Genomic DNA, 21902 nt, shown 5'->3' with positions numbered 1-21902 from the left:
CTATTAATAACCTATTGCTTTCTATTAAATCTGTCTTATGATTGGTGTTCCATTGGACCGTGTTTGACATCTACAACTAATACTGAATCTCTCAGATCACTTCACAGCATTTTATATACAGGGTTAATACACATTTTGCAGCTTTGAGAAGTACATTTCATAGAAGAAACTAGGAAAATGACTTTACCAGCACTGCAAAATTCTCTATGTATTCTGTATTATATGTATGAGATTATAGAATATAAGAAGAGCATATGACACGTTATAATATAATAACACATATATATTACAGAATATATATGCATGTGTGTCTGCATATATTTATGTCTGTCTATCAGTTCTACATATTAAATACATGTGAGCTTTTCTATAGCTAAATGTACAATTCTCCAAGTCATTTACACCTGACCCACAAATAAAGGCTCACACATATAAATTATCTAATGCTCATGCTAGGGATATTTGTGGTTAAAACTCAAGTAGAACTGATTTGACAAAAAGCCTGCTGCACTAGGTGAACCTATACTGTATGGTTTCAATAATGCTTAGCCAACTAAGGTCCTCATCAACTCTATCATGGTGGAATGAACCATGAGTGGCTAAAACAAGTCTATATTCTGCCTCTATGTTGATATAAAGAGTTTACAATATTTATTATCCATCTGAATGAAAAACAATCTACTGAATTTTTTATACTGTAAAATAGATAATATTTACTGAAATGGTGTACAATTATATTGCAAAAAAAAATCTATTTTACTATTTTTGAATATGCTAGCTTCTTTCTGGACGAAAAAGCTACTTTATATTCTTGTGCAGCTGTTGCAATAGATCATACCCTAATCTGAGTCTTTCTGATGTTATGCACACCTTGTAACCTATATAGGTATATAACTTAATTGAGTGATAAAAGAGATGCCAAATGTCTTTTAACCCTTTAAGATGTATAAAAAATGTAAATTGTATATATATATATATATATATATATATTAGCCACACATTGCCTTTTCTATTAAAAAATGTTAAGTAAATTAGAAACACATTTTCACATTGATTCTCATTTCTGTTTTTAGCTGTTGGCTGTGAAAAAGGCATTCACTGGGATATGGACTTCTTGTAAAATTTAACTCATTAAATCTGAAACCAAAAACATGCTTGTGCTTGGACACAGTAGAACAACCTTCTTCTGTATTATAGATCATTAATGACCCACTGAATTCTAGATGCAATACATTAATATGTGATCAGTTCTAAGGAAATTAGACACAAATGCAGAAGAAACATTTATTGTTCACATACTTCGCTGATTGCTGCGATCTTGTAACAGTCAGGTCCAAATGCTCTGTAAAATTCATTATGTAAACATTCATATATATCTATGCAAAAGATAGTAATAATGAAAAATAATCAATGGGGATCATGTAAGTGTTTAAATGAATGTCTGAAAGTTAGATTCAGTGGCTCCTGGTGCAGATGTCTGTGTCTTGGTGGTTTTGGGCTGTATCTAGGGACATCTTGTGATGTTTTATAGAACAGGACATGATCTCACATGGCGAGAAGAGCCCTTTAGTTTCTTAATCATTTCACGGTTCCTTCGATGTGTTTTTTTTTTTCTCCCCCTCTCTTTCTCCTAAAGCATTTAGTTTCAGCTCAATGATCAGCAGCAAAAAGCACGACAGGGAGCGGAAGGCTTGAATTATTCCGGGCAGCCAAGAGTAAAGAGGGGGAGAAAAACTACAATAATAAAAAAAAAAACATCTAGAAACTTTTTTTTTCAGTCTCTCCATATCAACAAGTAGTGAAAATCGGAATGGAACCAGACAAAAACTACACGACTCCCAGGACTAGTAGAGCAGGTGGGTCCAGTTTGGATACAATCTGATGAGCTGGAAATGTATATCTATCTATCTATCTATCTATCTATCTATCTATCTATCTATCTATCTATCTATCTATCTATCTATCTAATGTATCTATCTAATGTATCTATCTAATGTATCTGTATTGGAATATATATATATATTAGCAATGTTTGAATACATGATTATAGAATGTCAGATATGTATGTCTGTGGATTTATGAGATTTTATAATATCATAAAAGCATATGACACATTGGTTAATTATAACCCATATTATTATATATTATAATACAGAATATACATGCATGTGCACATGCATATCTATCTATCTATCTATCTATCTATCTATCTATCTATCTATCTATCTATCTATCTATCTATCTATCTATCTAGTACCCGGTTTCGGCTTATAATGCATTGTTGCTATGGTTGGGTGTGATGGAAATGTTATAAATACTGTATTTCGTGATTATTACGTTCCACATTTTACACATGCCCTACGATTGAGTTGTTAATACCTGGGTAGTTAAGGTGGTGTAGTGAGCACCTATAGGAGGTACCTTATGGACAACACGTGCCTGCTACTGATTTATAAAAATAAGTTTAAAATGGGGCAATATGTGTGTCTTTGGAGGGTGATATCCACCTTTTCATTTCCTAGTTAGGAAATAAACCTTCATAATTAATATTTATATAGTAATTGTACAGTTAAGTAAAATACTAAACGGAGATCATAAAAAATATACCTAGAAATTAAATATATATATATATATATATATATATATATATATATATATATATAAACATATAATGGAAGGGATATCTTTCTATTCTCTATCCACATATTTATCTCTTTGTGCCTGTATTTACAAGTGGTTAGTGATATACTGTAGCAAAATGTTGCACTTTTCAAATGCATACAATCGGGTGCTAAATGTGTATGATAGGGTCCATATGGCAATTGGTAGGTGGACCCTGTGTGCTGCTGTTTTTTTAACCCTCTCGTGGCCTGGTCTGTAATGGGAGAGGGCTTACGGTGCTGTGTGTGATTTATCGTGTACTTAATTGTGATGTGTCCTCTCCCTGTATGCCCCTATTACTTACTGTCTCTCTGGGCTGATCGATGGATCTCTTTATTAGTTTAATCGCGTGAACAATCGTTTAATCGATAAACAATTTCATGCATGCTTCATGATGAAGGCTTAAATGGAAGAAACGTGAAAGTGGCCCTACTCGATTAACAAAATGAGATCTGATCTTTCCTCACTTGCTTCCTATTGATTACTCGAAGTCTGAGACAATTTAAACAGGGGTATATCATTGATTTTAGACATACAACACTACCAGATATGAATCATCGCTCCAAACAGCCAAAATAGAACGAATTATGGGCCTAAGGAAATATGACTAATGCCTGAATATCTGAATAAAAATGTTTCATGTCCAAAGCCCAAACATGTGTGACGCTATATAGTAATAATATGTATATATATATAAATATATATATATATATATATACACATATACATATTATTATTATCATATTATTATATATATATATAACATATGGTGATGATGTGAAAATTCACCCATTTGAATTTGAATCAGACGTAATTATTCTGTGCTCTCCTTTTCTGTGGCTTTTAATAAAAATGCAACATATTTAGCGGCCAAACCAAAAAATACTCAGAAGTGAGCTGTTTTTCCAAAAAAGTTGGATATATAAAAACCTAGGGTACACAATGCTTGCTGTGTACACACCTACCATAGCAGGACCACTCCACCCGAATGCAGTTATACTTTCCAATGAATGGTTTATTTGCCAGCATGACCTAGAAATAGCACATTGGGGGCAGGTATTTTTGCATATTGCTCCTTTTGTCTGTCAAAATCCCTCCTCTTGAATTTAAACTGCATCAAGAATACATACTAGATTGTAAGCTTGTTTGAGCAGGGCCCACCTTGTTTCTGTTAGTCCAAATTTGTATATGATGTAGTACAGGTATGTGCTGTTTACTCTTTATACAGAGGTGTTGGATATGTTGGTATGTGGCTGCTAAAAAAGTACCCCTGAGAAAGCAGACTTCTTTATCCAATATTATTTTTACCATTTAAGATCACATGTACAGTATATATATTTAGACATACCAAAGGCTTGAGCAATATTTCTCACAGTAAAGACAACCTAGCTATCAGTATTTCCCCATGTCAATATACTGATTAGTAAATCATCTTTCCATTTATATAATGCATCATATGAACTGTATTATTGTGGGAATTTGATGCATGTATGACAGTATATTTTAGACTTGATAAGGATGAGTTAGTGTGTTCCAGTAAAATGTACTGTAAAGACATGGAATCCTTAATCTCACAGTAATATGTTAACACATATGGACGGATGACTTTTAAGGTTAATCCTAGATATGTTGTGGCTTTATGATTTATCCATATCGCTAAACGAAATTAATTTTTAAACTCTATTATTATTATTAATATTATATAGCGCCAACGATTTACAATGCATATGGTTAAGGGGTATGACAACACTGAAATTGTCAGACCAAAAAAACGATACATTAGGTAGATGGGGCCCTGCTCACAAGTTTACAATCTAGATTTACCCACATTATTTATATATTTGGTCATCATAGTTGTACTTAGTAAATATAGCCCCTAGCGTGCCTAATGATAATGGTGGGTTTAGAGGTGTCCAAAAGCAAAGCAAGTGTTTTTATTACCATTTTATTTGGTAAAGGCTTAATTGTTAAAGTGTGATTGAATAGACACACATCCATTTCTCTGCCTCTCTTTGCCAATGCCAATATTCCTCATTAGACCTGTTTTCCTCTCATGTATCTTCCTTCTTTCTGTTTTTATCTCTCCATCCCCAATCTGAGAACCACTAAAATGAGAAATTACGAGTCACTCCTTTAAACAATATGTAAAGTGGATTAAAGGAACCTAGACCTCCAATATATTTACTACTCCCAGTCCAATTTAACCATTTCAGTAACAGATAAGTGGGGCATGCATTTTTTCATTTAAATCATTGAATAATACGAAAGTGAGATTTAACCCTTGAGACTAGTATGGGAGTGTATGTTTAATCATTGCACTATCCTTTTACTGCATTTGTGTATCTCTCAGTACCAGTCTCACAATCTGTATGGATCCCATTAAAAAATGAGGTCATTGTAGTAGTAAGTGATGGTTCCATATCAACTAACAATAGAAAAGATTGTAAGAAAACGTTGACATTTTTTTTCTAAAAAAAACTCCAATGATCAACTATTACTTGTAAGTATAGGAATGACAAGTTGCTAATCTTTTATAAAGTGGCTAATGACTTAATGATGGTAAGACAAGCAGCACTCATGTTGCAAGGCAAGTGATAATTGCCCTCACATATTTAAACGGTCACATGACTACCTATATTAAATACCTTACATCAATAATTTTTAAATGTATTTGTCGATTAAACATTTTTTCAATTATTACAAAGTTTATCTGCTTTTTATAATGTGCCTCTTTTACCAAGTCTCAGCGATCGAAAAAAACACATAGACGATTTAAATCCAATCCATTGTATGCAATATTAAAGGAAACCACATTGAGATAAAAAAAATATGATTGAACGTCTTCAGATTATCAAAATAAAAACAATACAAATTGTTTGTATTTATTTGTTTTTTTAGAGTTCTTTTTTTTACAAATTAAACGGGACCTGTACGTTTTTGTGAATATACAGTAAACTAAAAATAAAAAATAACCTAATCAAAGGTTTTTAAAATGTAACAAAACGGATGAATTATATATTTAAAAAAAAGAAATAGTATGAAGACCCCTATAACACAACAGAGGATTAAATACGGAAAAATGCGATAAATCTATACTGAATCATGCCCATGGTTCTGTGTTTAAAACTACATAATTGATCAATAGTAGATTTTTAAAAATATATAAAATCCATTTTATGTTCAACACATTTCCAAGAGATGTCCTTTGGTGTAACTTGGTGATTGGCTCTGATGTATATATATATATATATATATATATATATATACATATATATATCTATGTATGTATATATATATATATACATATATATATATATATGTATATATATATATATGTATATATATATATATGTATATATATAGTATTATATGGTATAGGTATATAGATTAAGAGGTGACCTCTCCCTGTTTTATTCTGCCCTGGAATATGGTGACAATATGGTCTCAAGATCCCTGACAAGGCACAGGGTATTAGAGAGCCTGTTGGAAGAGGCTTTACCTCTCCGTGACCCGTGAAATAATCTATAGAATTGTTTCCTCTCACTCGTGATCACACTGTCAAACACTCCATTGTACAACACACGTGGGATCCACACTTATAATCTCCGCCGTGGACTAGTATTTCCTTGTCAGGGGAGAGTGCCACTCATGTTGCCGTAAAATCAAGGGTCAATGCTCTCCTGTTAGTCCATGAAGCCAACCTCTGCAATGTAGAGATTATTGTGCCAATGTGATCAGAGCTAGATCAGGATCTATAGCACACCTAGTGAGCGCATCTACTGGCCGTTAATGTGAGAAATAATAGTCCCCATTACTATGACAGCCATGTCTGCTACAGAAGGGGGTCTTAGGCGCCCCCCAATAGTGGTGATATGCATCCCTGCACTAAAACCTCTCAACTCTTCTGCCCTTCACATTAAACTCTCATCAGGCTCTGTATTTATCCACAACTGGAAAGCCAGGAGTTAATATATTTCTAATGTTACATATGTCATGAATAAGAGTTACATTTTAACGTGGAACCAATCATTTTTTTTCAAAAGCTCAGTTTGTATTACTAATGACAGCCAATCTAGCAAAAGTGAGAATATTGAGAGGCAAAGACATATCTTTATACCTGGGATATTCAATGTCTCCGATTTATGATGATACAGTATAAGGTAGACACAAGGCAAGATATACTGTGTAAGATATCTGGCTTATGCAGGGGGTAAAGAGTTAATAAATAGAATTATATACAAACCACATAGTACATGGTTTTGTGCCATTAAACAATACAGTTTGCCTTTGAATTGAGCTGCCTCATCAAAGTAAGTATTGTTCACATAACATCACAAAAACCTGGCCACTTATGCAAATGTGATGATCATATAGAATAACTGAGAATTTGTCACATAAGATGATAACACATATTTTAGAAAACAGTTAAGAGCCACGATCTGGAGCCTGACAGTTTACTTTTCAGTGCCTTGACTTATAAAAGACTGATTTCTGGAGACACAATTAATGTACTTCTTTAATCAATATTTAGATATCTACTGAAGTAGGTTCAGGGATCAAGCCACCTTTTTAGCATAATAATTACACATGGGTTTTTTCATGTATTCAGTCCTTGGTCTGACTCCTTGGACTCTATTGTGTTGCATATAATTCTATAAAACAACATCCTAAAACACTGTATGGGAGAACTTTACAATTTCATGGGTAATAAAATCTGGTATTGAGTCCAATGGGAACATTTGGAGCAGACCTGAACATGCCCCACACATGTAACCTATCAATATATAAATGGGGAGAGGTCCAGGATGAATAACTCATACACTGATTTGTAGATTAATTTATCACAAGTAAAAAAATATAATCTATTTATTACAGAAGGCTGTGCAAATATACTATAAAAGACTTCCCCCCCATCATCTTGTGTAAAGTCCCTATTACAGGTGGAGATACAACCCATTTTTTCCAGCTACTACTGAACTACAACTTCAATAATTCTTGTAGGACTTTGCTCCTATTCCTCATAGGCATCATAGTAATTGTGTTTCAGATGCTTGTGTGAGTGTATCAGTAATTAAATGGACAGCAACAATCTAATTATGAAACAATTCTGAATTGGGAGAGCAAGAAAATGACAAAAAGGTACTAGACATTTTGGGGGCTTGTCTCTATAAGTAAAATAAATTGAAAGGGTGTGTTGTAGGTAACCCTACTAACTCCATAAATCCCAGCTCTGGCTTACATGACACTAGTGCTGAACTCAAGCACTGGCACTCAAGCTTTATTCTTGGTAAGGGACACAACCAGCAGGTTTTAAGATCAAAAAGTTGTTCCATGTGCAGTCCTAACAATTAAAAACTGCATTCTGTAGACCAGGAAGCAAAAACAGGTATGTGGATATGTGATTTGTATTTTTTTGTTCATTTAAAACACAGATAATGGATACATACAAGAAGACTTTTCTGCTGCTTTGACAAGTAGGTCTTTCAATATTATTGGGTTGCATGTCTACTAGCTAGAGCCAAGGTAACTTTATAACTATGGAATTATAAATCCCACAATGTTTAACTGGCCAGGGGCAGATAAGATTTTTTGGGATGTTAGCTGAACATCTCAAGAGCTGCAATTCCATAATGACAGCTAGATGTTTGCTAACCCTGGTCTAGTCTTATATAGCATGGAGAAAATATGAAAAATATGAATACACAAAATAAAAAGTGATTCTGGCACAAAGCTTAAAAAGTGATCCTCTCACTTTAATAATCTTTGGAAGGGTTGTGTTGAGTGGAACAATCTAGTTGACTGTTATAATGATAAGGCTGATGATTTCAAACTTTGGAACAGAATCACTTTTTTCCACATGACCTTCAAAGACTATGGGCACAACTTCTCATCACAGCTACAAGAAAATCATAGCATATTCTGCTCAGACAAGTGTTGAGAAATGCTTCTCTGATGTTGCATCATGTGGAAAAATGATGGCAGAATAAGAAAGTTGTATGGTACCACCTCAAGGTTGATGCAGAAACAAGCCCTGCTCTACCATTGCCAACACTGCATGAAAGGTATTTTTAACACATTCTTTAATAAGATTATGATTTCCTTTCAAGCAGTGGAGGATGAAAGGTAGACCATTTAATCATAATTCTATATGAACAAACAAACTCCTACAATAGATTTTCCACACTCTTCAGGCTTGTGATTTAACTTTAAAAAGTAACCTCAGAGTGGTAGTGTCTGACATATGTTTTCTACAGATCATTAAACTTGAAAACTCCAGGGTTATCACCTGCAAGGGAGCGTGAATCAGGACTTTGTGCCAGACAAATATAGTTTTGCTTCACAGCAGTTTCTAACAGTATGTGTTTGATGCTTGGATGTGCACCACATCTACCGTGGTGTAACTGTTATGGAGATGTTGTGGAGATACTATGGAGCTGAAGCCATGTTTACCTCAATGAATGATAGCTTGCCCATATCTTTTGGAGAGTCAGGAAAGGTTGGCAATCATAGCAACATATACCATCTTAACTAATATTACAGATATGGGGAGTACCAGCAGATTCTGTAGATGTGAATTTACAATCCATTAGACCTTATATCATTAATTTATAGTCATAAATCCTTATTAGTGTAATGCAAGTGGTTGACCTATAGCCTTGGCTTTTTTTTTTTTGTTAGATGCCAAAATATAAATAAATACTAAATAAGAGTGCATTTCTAAAACAAAATGTTTAATTTTTAGTTCTAATGCCTGAATGCATGAAAAACACATGGATTTCCAGTTAGGGCGCAAGGAGAAAGACGCAGATGCCCTTGCCAGTCTGTCGCTAAAAAGAACAGAGATGTCATCCTGAAACAAACATAGAAATAAAAAAGTTAACAAGAATAAGAACCATTCGTCTATCCAATCTGCCCATTGAACGGGATTTATGGGAAATCCAAGCATGCATACAGACAACTCAGGAGAAGTGAGAATAAAACTTACTCTGAGGGTAGATAGACTTTTAGTGTGCAGATAGATATACATATGGACCTTGGTGGTATATCATGGTATATTTATTTCACATGGTATATTTATTTCACATACAACTGGACAAGTGCCCATTGCCATTATTTGCATAGATAACTTTGCAAGGTAGGTGGCTTTGACTGTGAAAGCTGCTTTCAGTATTGCTTCAAATGTTTTTTGCTTAATTGGAAGTTACTGGTATTATGCTTAGTGATTAACTTTGGTTGCCCTATTATACAGAGCAACAGTAGATGTCCCCATCATCATCACCCTAAATCTGGAAAACACCTTCTGCAATTTATGGCTAGATCCATGCATTTATCAAATAATGATAACCTAAGCATGTGCACATTTTAACTCTTTAGTGTTAACCCCATATGTCATACTGTAAGGGTCAGGCACTGTGATGATAATTTCTTCTGTAGGTCAGCTATCTTACCTGCGTCCAGTGGAGGTCTCAAGCATTTCATTTTACCTGCAAGACTTCTGCTAAAACAGAAAGCTTTGTGTTTATTGTTAAATGTGAGGCTTCCTCGGGGGGGGGGGGTGAGCTGCAACAATGCCAATCAGTCATTTAAAAAAGTTAAATTAAAGCTAGCTCACTGGATCTGCTAACAGTAACTACTATGGTTAGATCAGCAGGCACAAGTCCCCCACCAATGTAAAGCCTCCCCCCCAAAAAAATAATCATATTGTCAGATTTTTTATATTATTTGTCAACTTAGTAATAATTTGTTATTTTCGAATCAATTCATTATAGGTCTCTCTGCAATAAAACCATTGTAAACTCTAAAGAATTTAATTATTTTTGTATTTGGAAAGCCATTCAAAACAACATGATTCCTAAAGCACCAAACATTAAATGTCCGTGCAAGGTGTTATAGACATTGCTAAATATATTTTTAATTTGGCATAACAAATTTGGGTTTTAGTAAAGGATGGACTTACACTATTATAGTTTTATAGATGACTTTGAAGATGCAGATCTTCATATCAAACGTGAAATGTTTCAGATATTTTGGGTTCCTATAAATATCTAATGCTCTACAAATTATTCCTGTGCATGTATTTTATATATTTAGCTATGTGTATCCAATCTTACAGTGTTTTCACCACTCATTTTTTATTGTCTCTGTATGCAGTTGATGGTTATATAGTGACACATTTTCACTAAATCATATAATGCCAGACAGTGTTGTGTATAGCAGTGGGGGCTGCTGAATCATGTTGTGTGCAGCAAGAAAGTTCAGACAGATTATACTATGTGTAGGGGGAGATAAAGGCTGCTGGACTGAGTTGCGTGCATGAAGGGTAGGCGCTGCTGGATAATGTGATGTGCAGGGATCACATGCCAAGTCATATTACGTTTGGTGGAAAAGAGGGGCTGCCAGGTGATGTTGTGTGCAGTCATGCTCTGTTTGGGGGGAAAAGTTGCTGTTGGATCATGTGTGCGGAAAAAAGAGGGTCAGCTGAACAGCTTTGTGTGTGAGGGCAATGGAGAATAAAGAAAAAGAGAAATAAGAGGTGGAGATATTATGCATATGAAATAAGCAGGATAAAATGATCATACTAGGACCTAGTTTACAGACCTTCCTTCATAAGAGGGGCTCCTTGTTTCTGAGTAATAGATCTAGAACAATGTGTTAACACGGAGATATCATCCATCCAAGTATGTTTAGGTCATATTGACCTAAACATCTCTGAACAATATTAGGATTATCAGAGAACTCTCTGTTGACATGAACAAGTGAATTTTTATGGTGGATGCATTTAGTTGAGGACACGCATATTGCAATATTTAAGTTCTGTCATTGTATGTACCTTTAGTTTAAGTGATTGAATCCCAGCCTCCCCTTGTTCCCAGGATATAATCAAGCATCAGAACTGAAAGTGATCCTTAAAACGAACCTCTTTAATGAAGGTGAGTAATATGTGTGCCTGAGCAAGCACACACATGTGTACTTATGTGTAGAGAGTATGCCTTTTACTTTTGATCTGTGTATCTAACATTTGTCTGTATCTCTTTATCTGCTGTCTGTCTGTCTGCTCCCCCCCCCCCTCTCTGGCTTCTAACAAATACTGGCTGATCCCCAAAAGACTTGTACAAATACCGAGCCAAATCCCAAATCCCATTAAACCATAAAATCTTCCAAAAAGTAATAAGCTGCCAACAGAATAGAAGATTAGAAGCTACTTAACTTATCCACTGTGTAAAAAATATGGACACACAAACTGTGATTTCTATATATAATTTGCACATTATAAAATAGCACTAATATGACCAATTAAAACAATAGTAATAATCTTGTATAATTTTAAAAAATATGTACCTAAGAGAACATAGAAAGAACTAAGAATATCACCTTAAAAGATAGGATGGAGTGTTATAACACGTTTATGAGACAGAAGTTTAGTATGTTGTTTGCATCAATTGTTTAATATGTTAGTATATAATCTCATATGATATATGTTATACAACTTGAAGCAGATGGGAACAAATGTATTTAGTAGGTTTTATATGCATGTGTTTCTAGAAATTTGACATGTAGTTCTAAATTTCTATGTAATCTCTTCCAAGATAACAAAACACTTACCCATTAATCAAAGACGAGTGGGATAGGGTTTGTCTACTGAAGTTAACCTTTACCTTGACCTTAAAATAACAGTTTGGTATGCACTCCCCCTAACGTCAGTTCATGAGAATTGCAGGTGACTGCAAGGGGTGTGTATATAGTACTTCCAAAAAATAAGACACAGAAGCCAATGGAATTCAGGCAGCTTTTTCACATTTTGTTTTATTTAGGCAGAAACCGAATTTATTTTAAAAAAGAAACATTTATTTTCATTAAAAATCCAAACATAAGTGATATTTGTAATATATCAAATGTGTCGAAGTACAAATTTTATGCATTATGCCATGCATTTAAACGTCAAATCAATTTGAATTTTCTCTCTAAAGGCTAGTTCAGACCATATATATATATATAATGTATGCTGTATACATAATAACATTGGAGATCAGCTAATTTTGAGACATGTTTGTATTTAACAAGTAAGATTGGCAGAAAGTGTATATATTCAGTGTAGCAGTGCTGGCTTATTTATATATATAATATAAGCTTTTTTCAGTGCAAATTAATGCAGCCTGTATGTACAATCTAGGTTTTGTGAACTGTTAAAAACCATGTATATGAACTGTATCACAATTCCTAAACATATAGAGTGCTCTGGTACTAGAGGTGGCTGAGATTTGTGTTCCAGGAGTAGCTTAGTTCCAGGACTTGAATATTGCTTTAGATGCCATAAATGCTAACTAACAGAAAATACAATACAAACACATCATTATACATATAAGAGATAAGATTAATTAATCCACGTTAAATTTAAGCTTTCTTTGTGACTTTATACTGTTTATATACTCTGCCCCAGTTCATTATCAGGCAATAAGGCTGTGCAGAGGGAAGTGCTCTCACTCACACTAACCACATGGCAATATTTATGGTTCCCAAAGAGGAAGTGTGAGCACTCCCATCTTACTGTATGAGTCACAAAATATAATATCTGTTTCTTGTAAATCATGATAACGTAATTACTTCAAAGGCATTTCCAGCACACAGTTATCTTACATTTGTAGGCGATTAAAGGAAAAAAATAAATATATATATATATATATATATATATATATATACACACACACACACACACATATATATATATATATATATATATATATATATATATATATATATATATATATATATATATACATATACATATACATGTTATATATATTTGATACTTCGTCGTATTAAACATAACAATAAACAATATATATAACTGACAGTCATTGTATGAACAGGGCTTTTGCCAAGACTGCTTTGATAATATTGATTATTCATCTGATTTGGATAATACTTATTTTAAAACGCATATTATTATATAGTATATTATTAAAACGCATAAGGTGAGGAGAGAATTAGCATTATTCATTTGTTCTACTGACGTTAAAAAAAGTGCTTAAAAAGTATCATTTTAGTAAACAAAACTGACTACACTCCTGCCTGTCTCCTCTGAATGAAACAAATATTTGTAATCTTAGTTAAGCAAAACGAAAATAAAAATATAATTTTATTTGCAGTTCGTTTTGTTTATATTGCAAATTATATGGAACGTATTTAGCATTTATTTTATATATATATATATATATATTTAAAAACATATTATATATATGTGTATATATATATATATATATATGTTTGTGCGTGTGTGTAATACATATTCGGAAGTTTGTATTTTTATATGTGTATTAAATAAATAGAAAATGTATCGGTAAAGTAAAACACGAATATTCGTTACTTGTCCTGTTTCTGAACAGTACTTAAATTTTAGAAAAAATCCCTCTATTTTTAACTAAGCACTTTAACCATAAGAAATAAATGTTTCTATCATTTCCCGTGATTACAAAGTATTTAGTTAAAAATCTAGGGATTATTCTAAAAATGAATTCATATTTAGAATATTATTTAGAATAATATTTAGACTGAAAATATTTTTATGATGACAACCAACAGAACTAAGTGAGCTGAATGTCAGACAGAGGAATCCACAATCGTTTTTAGCATTACATTTGAATACTGTTTTAGACTGTGAAATGCTTGTTATACATATATTAAAATATGCATTTATAGATTCAGTCAACTATTAGAAGAGTAGCGAATTTACATGTATAATATACGGTCATGTAATATTTTTAAAAAATTAACCCCTGCAGCATCCGTTAAATTAATAAAACGATTTTGTGTTCTGTAATCCCTAATATATATATATATATATATATATATATATATATATATAAGTCCTTCTACCAGCATCTAATAATTAAACAATCTGATATAAAAAGTATCCGATTTAGATTTATCGCTCGTATTAAGAAGTCCCTGTGTGTGAAATAGCGAATTTATATTTTATTATATTACTTTACAATCATTTTGGTGTTGATTTATTTTAGTATATTATTTATTTCTGATATGATTTTATTTTGTTCCACTGATTCCCGGTGACTCTTTAAATCATGGCAAACTATTAGTTACTGCTAGTTCCATTTGTTATTTTATTCACTAAAAATTTCTTCGCTGTGTAATTTTTCCCCACTAGTACTTGGTATCGTGGGGATTTATTGTATGGTAGAGTTTTTTAAAAAAGGATACAATGTATTGAATTTCTCCACGCTTGGTTTGGATTTTAGATTGATGCTACTTTGAGAAGCATTTATTTGTAATTCACCATGGCAGTAAAACCACATTCGAGATTATGCAGTTTTGGAGCAAATATAGAGATTTTCTTGTGAGATGTGATGGTCTTCAAATTCTTAAGCAGAACAAATGATCCATCTATTTTAATACTGGCATTCTTGTGCGTGTATACTAATATATATATATATAGATATAGACATCTATATATATATGTCTATATATAGATATCTATATCTATATATATATATATATAGATATATATATATATTATAGCCACGAAGAGGTGAACATATATTCAATTGGGCACTCTCACAGAGTTGACTTGTTGGCTAAAAGGAGTACAGAGATCAATCAAATTAGACATCAGGCGAAAGGAGACAGATAGATGGGAAAATCACGCGAAAAGAAGAAAAGAAATGCAGTTTAATCCTTTCTCCAAACAGTGTGTTGAATTTTAATCGTGATGTCAGTGTGCTCGGTAGTGACAGGATTAAGACTGTACCTGGATGGCTAGAATATTGCACATGCGATAAAGTGGTAGGCTGAGTGTGTGCTTGGCAGTATACGTGCAACAGTATATCTGAAGCATAAACCCCCTCTGGTGAAGCCATTCCCCGCACGTCCCCTCATTATTCCCCCACTGGATACAGTTTAGGATTCTGCTCTGTTCCACTCAACTTCTCCTGACTTCCAAGCGTTTGTCAATGAACGTGACATCACAAAGTGGGCCCTTGGCTGTCTCCTATTGGCAAACGGTCGCCCAACCCGCGCTCAGCCTCGGCCTACTCCTTCTCGTTCCATCCAATCACGAAGAAGCACGCCCTCCCCGCCACTAGCCCTCTTTAGTGAATGACAGTGTTCGCGTGATTGACGTGGCGCAATCGCGCAGTCCCCGCCCCAGCCGGCAGAGGCTTAGCCCCGAGCGCTGTCCACATGAAACGGGTACTGAAAGCGGCCGCAGACACGGCACTGCTGAGCTGGAGGACCAGCTATAGCCGCAGGGTAACACACGGCGCTGGCAGCAGCAGCAGCAGGGTAAGAAGCCATCACTGCTCCCCACTGCTGTGAAGCGCACCATCACTTCTGCAGTTGAGATCACTAGAGCTATGGCAAAGTGACCAGAGAAACACTCCGAGCACTTCGCCTTCAAGCAACCCGATCTCTCCTTTCTTCTACTGCAGATCGCCTCTTGCATACCTTCTCACCCCGAGGCTCAAGGACATAACATCGGCGTCTGCTCCCATCTCACAGGAACCCCAGCTCCCGGACTACCCACAGCGCATCTGCCCCGAAGAAAACTTTCTGCTGATCTAGAAACGCCGGAAGGGGGCTCTTTTCTCCAGTTTACCCTCCTGTTACCCACTCTCTCTTTCCTCTATCTTCCGGAATCCAAGAAACCCCCTTGTTGATTTTGGAGGGTGTCCAAGCTGGAAGAACCTACCCTAACTACACTGATTCCTTTCATCTAACAACCTACATTTATTTCATCTTTATATCACATATCTACATTTTTTTGGAGAGTGCAGACAAAATATCTGGATTTTTTTCTTTTTTTATCCCCCCCCCCAAAAAAATATTTTTTGTATTCTCTCTCTCTTTCTCTCCAAGACTGGGGCAACACGATCTCGATCAACCATCCAAAGTGATTCTTTGTAGTGAGAGAGAGAAAAAAATTACAGCCATGTGTCTTGATGGTTGGAGCTACCATTAACCCCTTGCAGAGCTGGCAGTTGTGTGAGGACTGTTGTCCTAAATCAGTATTTTTTAACTCCATATCTATGCCTGTCGCATCTCTACTTATTTCACTAAGCAAATCCTTCAGTGACTGTTTTAAGTTCCAGATCTCTCCAGGCACTTGATTGCTCACTTGACTGCTCCTGAAGTCCTAGCACGGTTCCTGAAACCCATTCTGCACACATCATTTACGCTTTCTAATTCGGATCCTGTACTTCCGAATCAGAACCTCCCAGAAGAGCGATTCGTCTTGTACAAACCCAAGGCATTGTCACAAGCTTCGTTTTGGGATCTGATTTTTTTGGATAGTGGGTCGATCGCGTCCTGGATCAAATCTAATATTATTATTAACACTGAGGATATTACCGCAGGTTGTGGCGTTAAACAAGGCGTTAGCTTTCACCCGTGGATCGCTTCGATGGAAATACACTGTAAGCACGACCCGTTTGCAGCAATGCATAGTAAGTAGGCTGCTCCTTCACTTCCCCGACACGCTGCTCACTCACCCTTACATCCGTGTTAAATTAATCTGATCCTAATACACCTCTCATTGATCAGGCAATGAGCTGGGTATCCTTCCCCTTTTAAGTAAAAGCCTAATCATTCTTAAAAAAATACATTTTTTTTTAAAACATATGTAACTGATGTAACATAATTATACATATTTTTTTAGTTTTTATTTATCATATATTATATAATAATTTTATATATTATACATATTATATATAATATATATATGTAAAATGATGTATATACATATATTAGATTTTTATATATTTTAGATCTATACATTTATATTATTTTTTTATATTACATACACGTGTTTACTCGTACCTATTTTTTTCCCTAAGGATTATAAGCACGCAAATATTTCAATATTTTTGTTGTAATGGACATATCAATAGGAACATGCAAACGGTATATATATAACGTAAAGTTTGATTTATTCCTACTTATACCGTTCCCTGATCTAATTGCCTCCAAAAGCGGCTTTTCGATGGTGTTTTTTTTTCTTGTTTGTGTGGGTTTGTTTTCAAATATACTTATCCTAAAGAAAAAGCATAACATAAACCATAAAAACATCCTGGTGTGTATGTGTGTATATATATATATATATATATATATATATATATATACAAAATCTATACTATATAATTATTTATAGTACGTATATCGTTTTGGGAATAATGCTGATTTCCCGGAAATGAGCAAAACTAATTGTTTTTAACACTCATTTGCTGTAATTAAAGATTTTTGACATTCATCCGTTACTGTTGCTTAGAAGGGAAAACGCCAAACCTCTCTTCGGAAATGAAAAATACAAATTGCAAATTTTAGCTTTTTTTTACTCTAAAGAACAAAATCTGTCCTTCTTTTCCTTGTCAGAAAATAAAAACACTGATGAATATTTCCAAGGTAAACTGTATACTATTGGTTATTTATAAGCAGTTTAGATATTAAATATATATTTTATATCACCGATAGTATGTGTATTTTATATATATATATATATATATATAAATATATATATATATATATATAACACATATTTAAAATGATATCTGTCTGTATAATATCTGTTGATACCCTAACAGAAAAGTTCTCACTCTCTTTATAATATTTCTAATATCTTTATGTGAAATTATGGCATTTCACATAAAATTAGAGAGATCATGAGGATAGTGCATTTAGTAATAATAATAAAAGCGAATAATTTAAAATCCGTATGCTTCAAAATGTGGTTTGCTGATAGAGTTCCAGTTTGCTTTAACGTATAGGTGTATGATAGCTGCACTTTTCTTATGTCTCTATACATTGTGTTTATGGAGAAACATTGAATTTGCAGGGAGATCAGACCCATTCTGCTTGCCTTTCCTGATAAAAACTCAGACCTTAATCAGTCCTTGGTTTTGTTTTAGATTCAGGAGCCGTGTGTCTATCACACGCGTGTTTAAATTGCCCATCTACCACTTCTGCTGGGAAGTTGTTCCACTCATCTACCACACTCTCAGTAAAGTGTACATATCCAGCCCCTTATCTGTAGGCATCCTGTGCATGTGTATCCACAGGAAGCAAGTGCAAAAGATGTATTCAGATTCCGTGGTCAGAATACCATACCAGAAAGCCATTCAAGCAGCACGACCAACTGATGTGCCTTTTATTTACATGGGCAAGTTGTCTTTCATCTGCACCCTCAACACAAAGGCTTAGTGCTGAGATCAGGTTCAGCACTTAAAGTAATACAACTGATTTTCTCTGGATTCCTAAAAGTTCTAATTCACATCATGGGAATCCATATTTCTTTCTTTCTGTCTAAAAATTATGCTTTTAATTACAATGTTTTTTTTGTAAACCTTTATTTTAACCACTTGAGCACTAAATTACCATGAAGCAAAAAATATAACAATAATAACTAAATAGAAAATAATACAACTCTTTGTACAAGATAATTAATAGAATGTCCCTTAAATTAATAAATTGTAACTTTAGGAAAAAACACTTGTTATCTGAAATATTTGTACAACATGTGTACGTTTTGTTTACCGATGTGTAAATAATAAAGTGTTTGATCATACATGTCTTTAGTGCAGCTGTATTAAAATACAGCTCTAAGCATTTAAAGTTATTCATGCCCTGTCTCTCTTTCACACACAGCTAACATGTATGTAGTGTGTCATCAGGGCAGAGTTCCAACGGTGTGATGTGCACTTTACATTAATATAAGCAATTTTAGACATATTTACATTAGAGATGCATGCTTGTAATATATATATTTACATTATAGCACATGCTTGTTATATATATATATATATATATATATATATATATATATATATATATATATATATATATATATATATATATATATGTGTGTGTGTGTTAAATATAGTTTGTAGATAAAATAAAAATCTAGCAATATTTCTATCTTTATTTTTGAACAGAATGATGATTTCATTGTTTATTGTATCTATTTTATGTTAAAAGCTCATTTTCTCAGGGTACTGTTACCAGCTCTGGTTACTTCCCTGAAATGCAAGTTTGTAGATGAGAGAACCTTTCTGCTTACACAGAAATGGCTTTTGAAATTCTCGGGACTTTTAAGTTATCACTTAAATACCCAACAAAACGGAAAGCACAACCATCAGCAAGATGTGAAGTAGAATTGGAGCTGTGACACCTGGCTGCTGGTCCCCTGGTTAGAGATGCTCAGAGCCTGCTGTACACTGCACGGTGCAGTAATTCAATTACTAGATGCTGTTTGATGCCATGGGACAGATGTCCACTCAAACTGCCCTTTAAATTAACATATGATGTCAACTATTATCCACTTTGTACTCTCAGTATTAACACTTGCAGGGCAAGAAAACACAAGCAGCGGCTTTTAAAAAAAAACAAATATCAGCAGGTGCAGGGCACAGAGGAACCATCAACTGGCCTACCAATATTTAACTCACTGAGTGCTGCAGGGTACCTGTTAGGATTCAAAGTGTAAATATGACAGCCCTACCACCACCTATAAGGCTGTGTCTGGGAATAAGATAAATACATTTACATTGAGAATGTTTATTTAAGTCATAGTCATTAAGTATTAATAACACCTTTGGGGACCTACTATAGAGTTGAATTTACACACAGAGCTATCCATGTGTATTTTTTAAGTATCTCCATCTTAAGGAAATGTGATGTTTATTGATCATTCATAGTTTTTGCTAAGGCACTGTAGTAACCCTTAACACCCCCCCAACTTCCAAATAAACTGCCAACCTCAATGCTGATGGGGCCACCCATTGGCAGGCAGGGTCTCTTACTGGATGCAGGTCTCACAAACAGCCAGGCACATCCAAGCTGCTGTCACGGTTGTTTATGCATTGGTTTCAGAATCCACTTCCAGTATATTAATCAAAATCTATCTGCTGTATCCAACTGAGCGATTGCCACACTGAAGGGCCCTTTCACAAAATATTGATTTTAACTTGATCACTTGATCACATAACCCAGTGCATCTTTATGATTTGTCAATGTTAATAGTGCTATCAGAACTTAATAACTTGACTTCCTTTTACCTTGCGCATAATGGGCTGGATTCAAGGCTGGAGATACATCTGTCCTAAGCAAATGAATATCCATTCTCCCATAAATTGCTATGAAGGGGAAAAAAGAAAATAGTGATATACTTTATCTCAGTTATTGAATCAGGTCCACTACATCCATGTTTTCATCTTTTTTTTTCTCTCCACTGCAATCAACAGTATTATCTCTTGTCACTAAATCCTACCTAGTATCTCTAATACATATATCCAACAGTGTTTATACATACCCCCCCTCCACCCCCAGTGAGTTCATATTCAAAGAGATGGTAACAATAGTAGTTACACTAGAACAAAAGGAGATGAAGCCCCTACTCATAAGAGGTCATTGTTTACATAGGGATAAACAAAACAGTACAAAAGGACCAAAATATTAATTGAGTGTGTGTATATATATATATATATATATATATATATATATCTTCTCTGTATTGTCTATATATTTTTTGCAGCTCCCTCATAGATCACCAGGACTGTTTTTATATCATACAATATTTAGTATGCATATCTTTAATTCACACAGAGACCTTGAAAAACATGCTTGTAATTATTCTTGTGCGTTCATTTTCCTTTATTTTGTTGAAATAGCTAATGCATTGTAGAATACTAACTGTGCTATGTGTATTGACTCCATACGGAAATGTGTGGGGAGTTTGCTTAGTTGGGCTTTGATGTTTTGAGATGAGTCAGTATGACTGTCCGCACGTCTGTGCGGCTAGCTGGTGTAGGCCCGGCCGCAAATGCGGAAACCAACATTTATTGTTACCTTGCCTATAATTTGAAGTTTGACTGTATACCATCAACCCAAGGGATGATGGGAGTAAGAGAATACATTCACTTGGAGTGCTTTAACAGTAAAGGCTCAAGTTTTTAGACTCTCAGCTGCTTCTAAAATGACTACCCAAAATTATATTTTACACATTTGTTATTTAAATTAAAATATGCTTTCCAACTGCTGTACACTATAAATATGTATTTTATGTACATTATATATTTCTATATTTCTATATTTAAATATTTCTATATTTCTATATTTAAAAAACTAAAATATCACACACACAAAATATTTCTATTCACTTTTAAGCAATTAATTTTATTTACAATGAAACACATTTTTATAACATATTTATTTCATTGGAGGTTTTTTTTTTCTCTTAG

At 34.1% G+C, this 21902-nt stretch overlaps 1 protein-coding gene across 1 annotated transcript in view; it reads left to right on the top strand.

Annotated features, from left to right (window-relative positions):
* The first annotated feature begins 18741 nt into the window (after positions 1-18741).
* Positions 18742-21902, top strand: part of PAX5 (paired box 5) — a 90109-nt gene continuing 86948 nt past the window's right edge. Inside the window, exon 1 of the mRNA XM_053470064.1 lies at positions 18742-18826. Coding sequence (XP_053326039.1) covers positions 18742-18826 — 85 coding nt within the window. The remainder of the gene's footprint in view (positions 18827-21902) is intronic.

The sequence above is a fragment of the Spea bombifrons genome, chromosome 1 (assembly GCF_027358695.1).
Source record: "Spea bombifrons isolate aSpeBom1 chromosome 1, aSpeBom1.2.pri, whole genome shotgun sequence".
Lineage (NCBI taxonomy): Eukaryota > Metazoa > Chordata > Amphibia > Anura > Pelobatidae > Spea > Spea bombifrons.
Note: the sequence above shows the minus strand (reverse complement) of the source record. Positions and strands in the feature narration are given on the sequence as shown.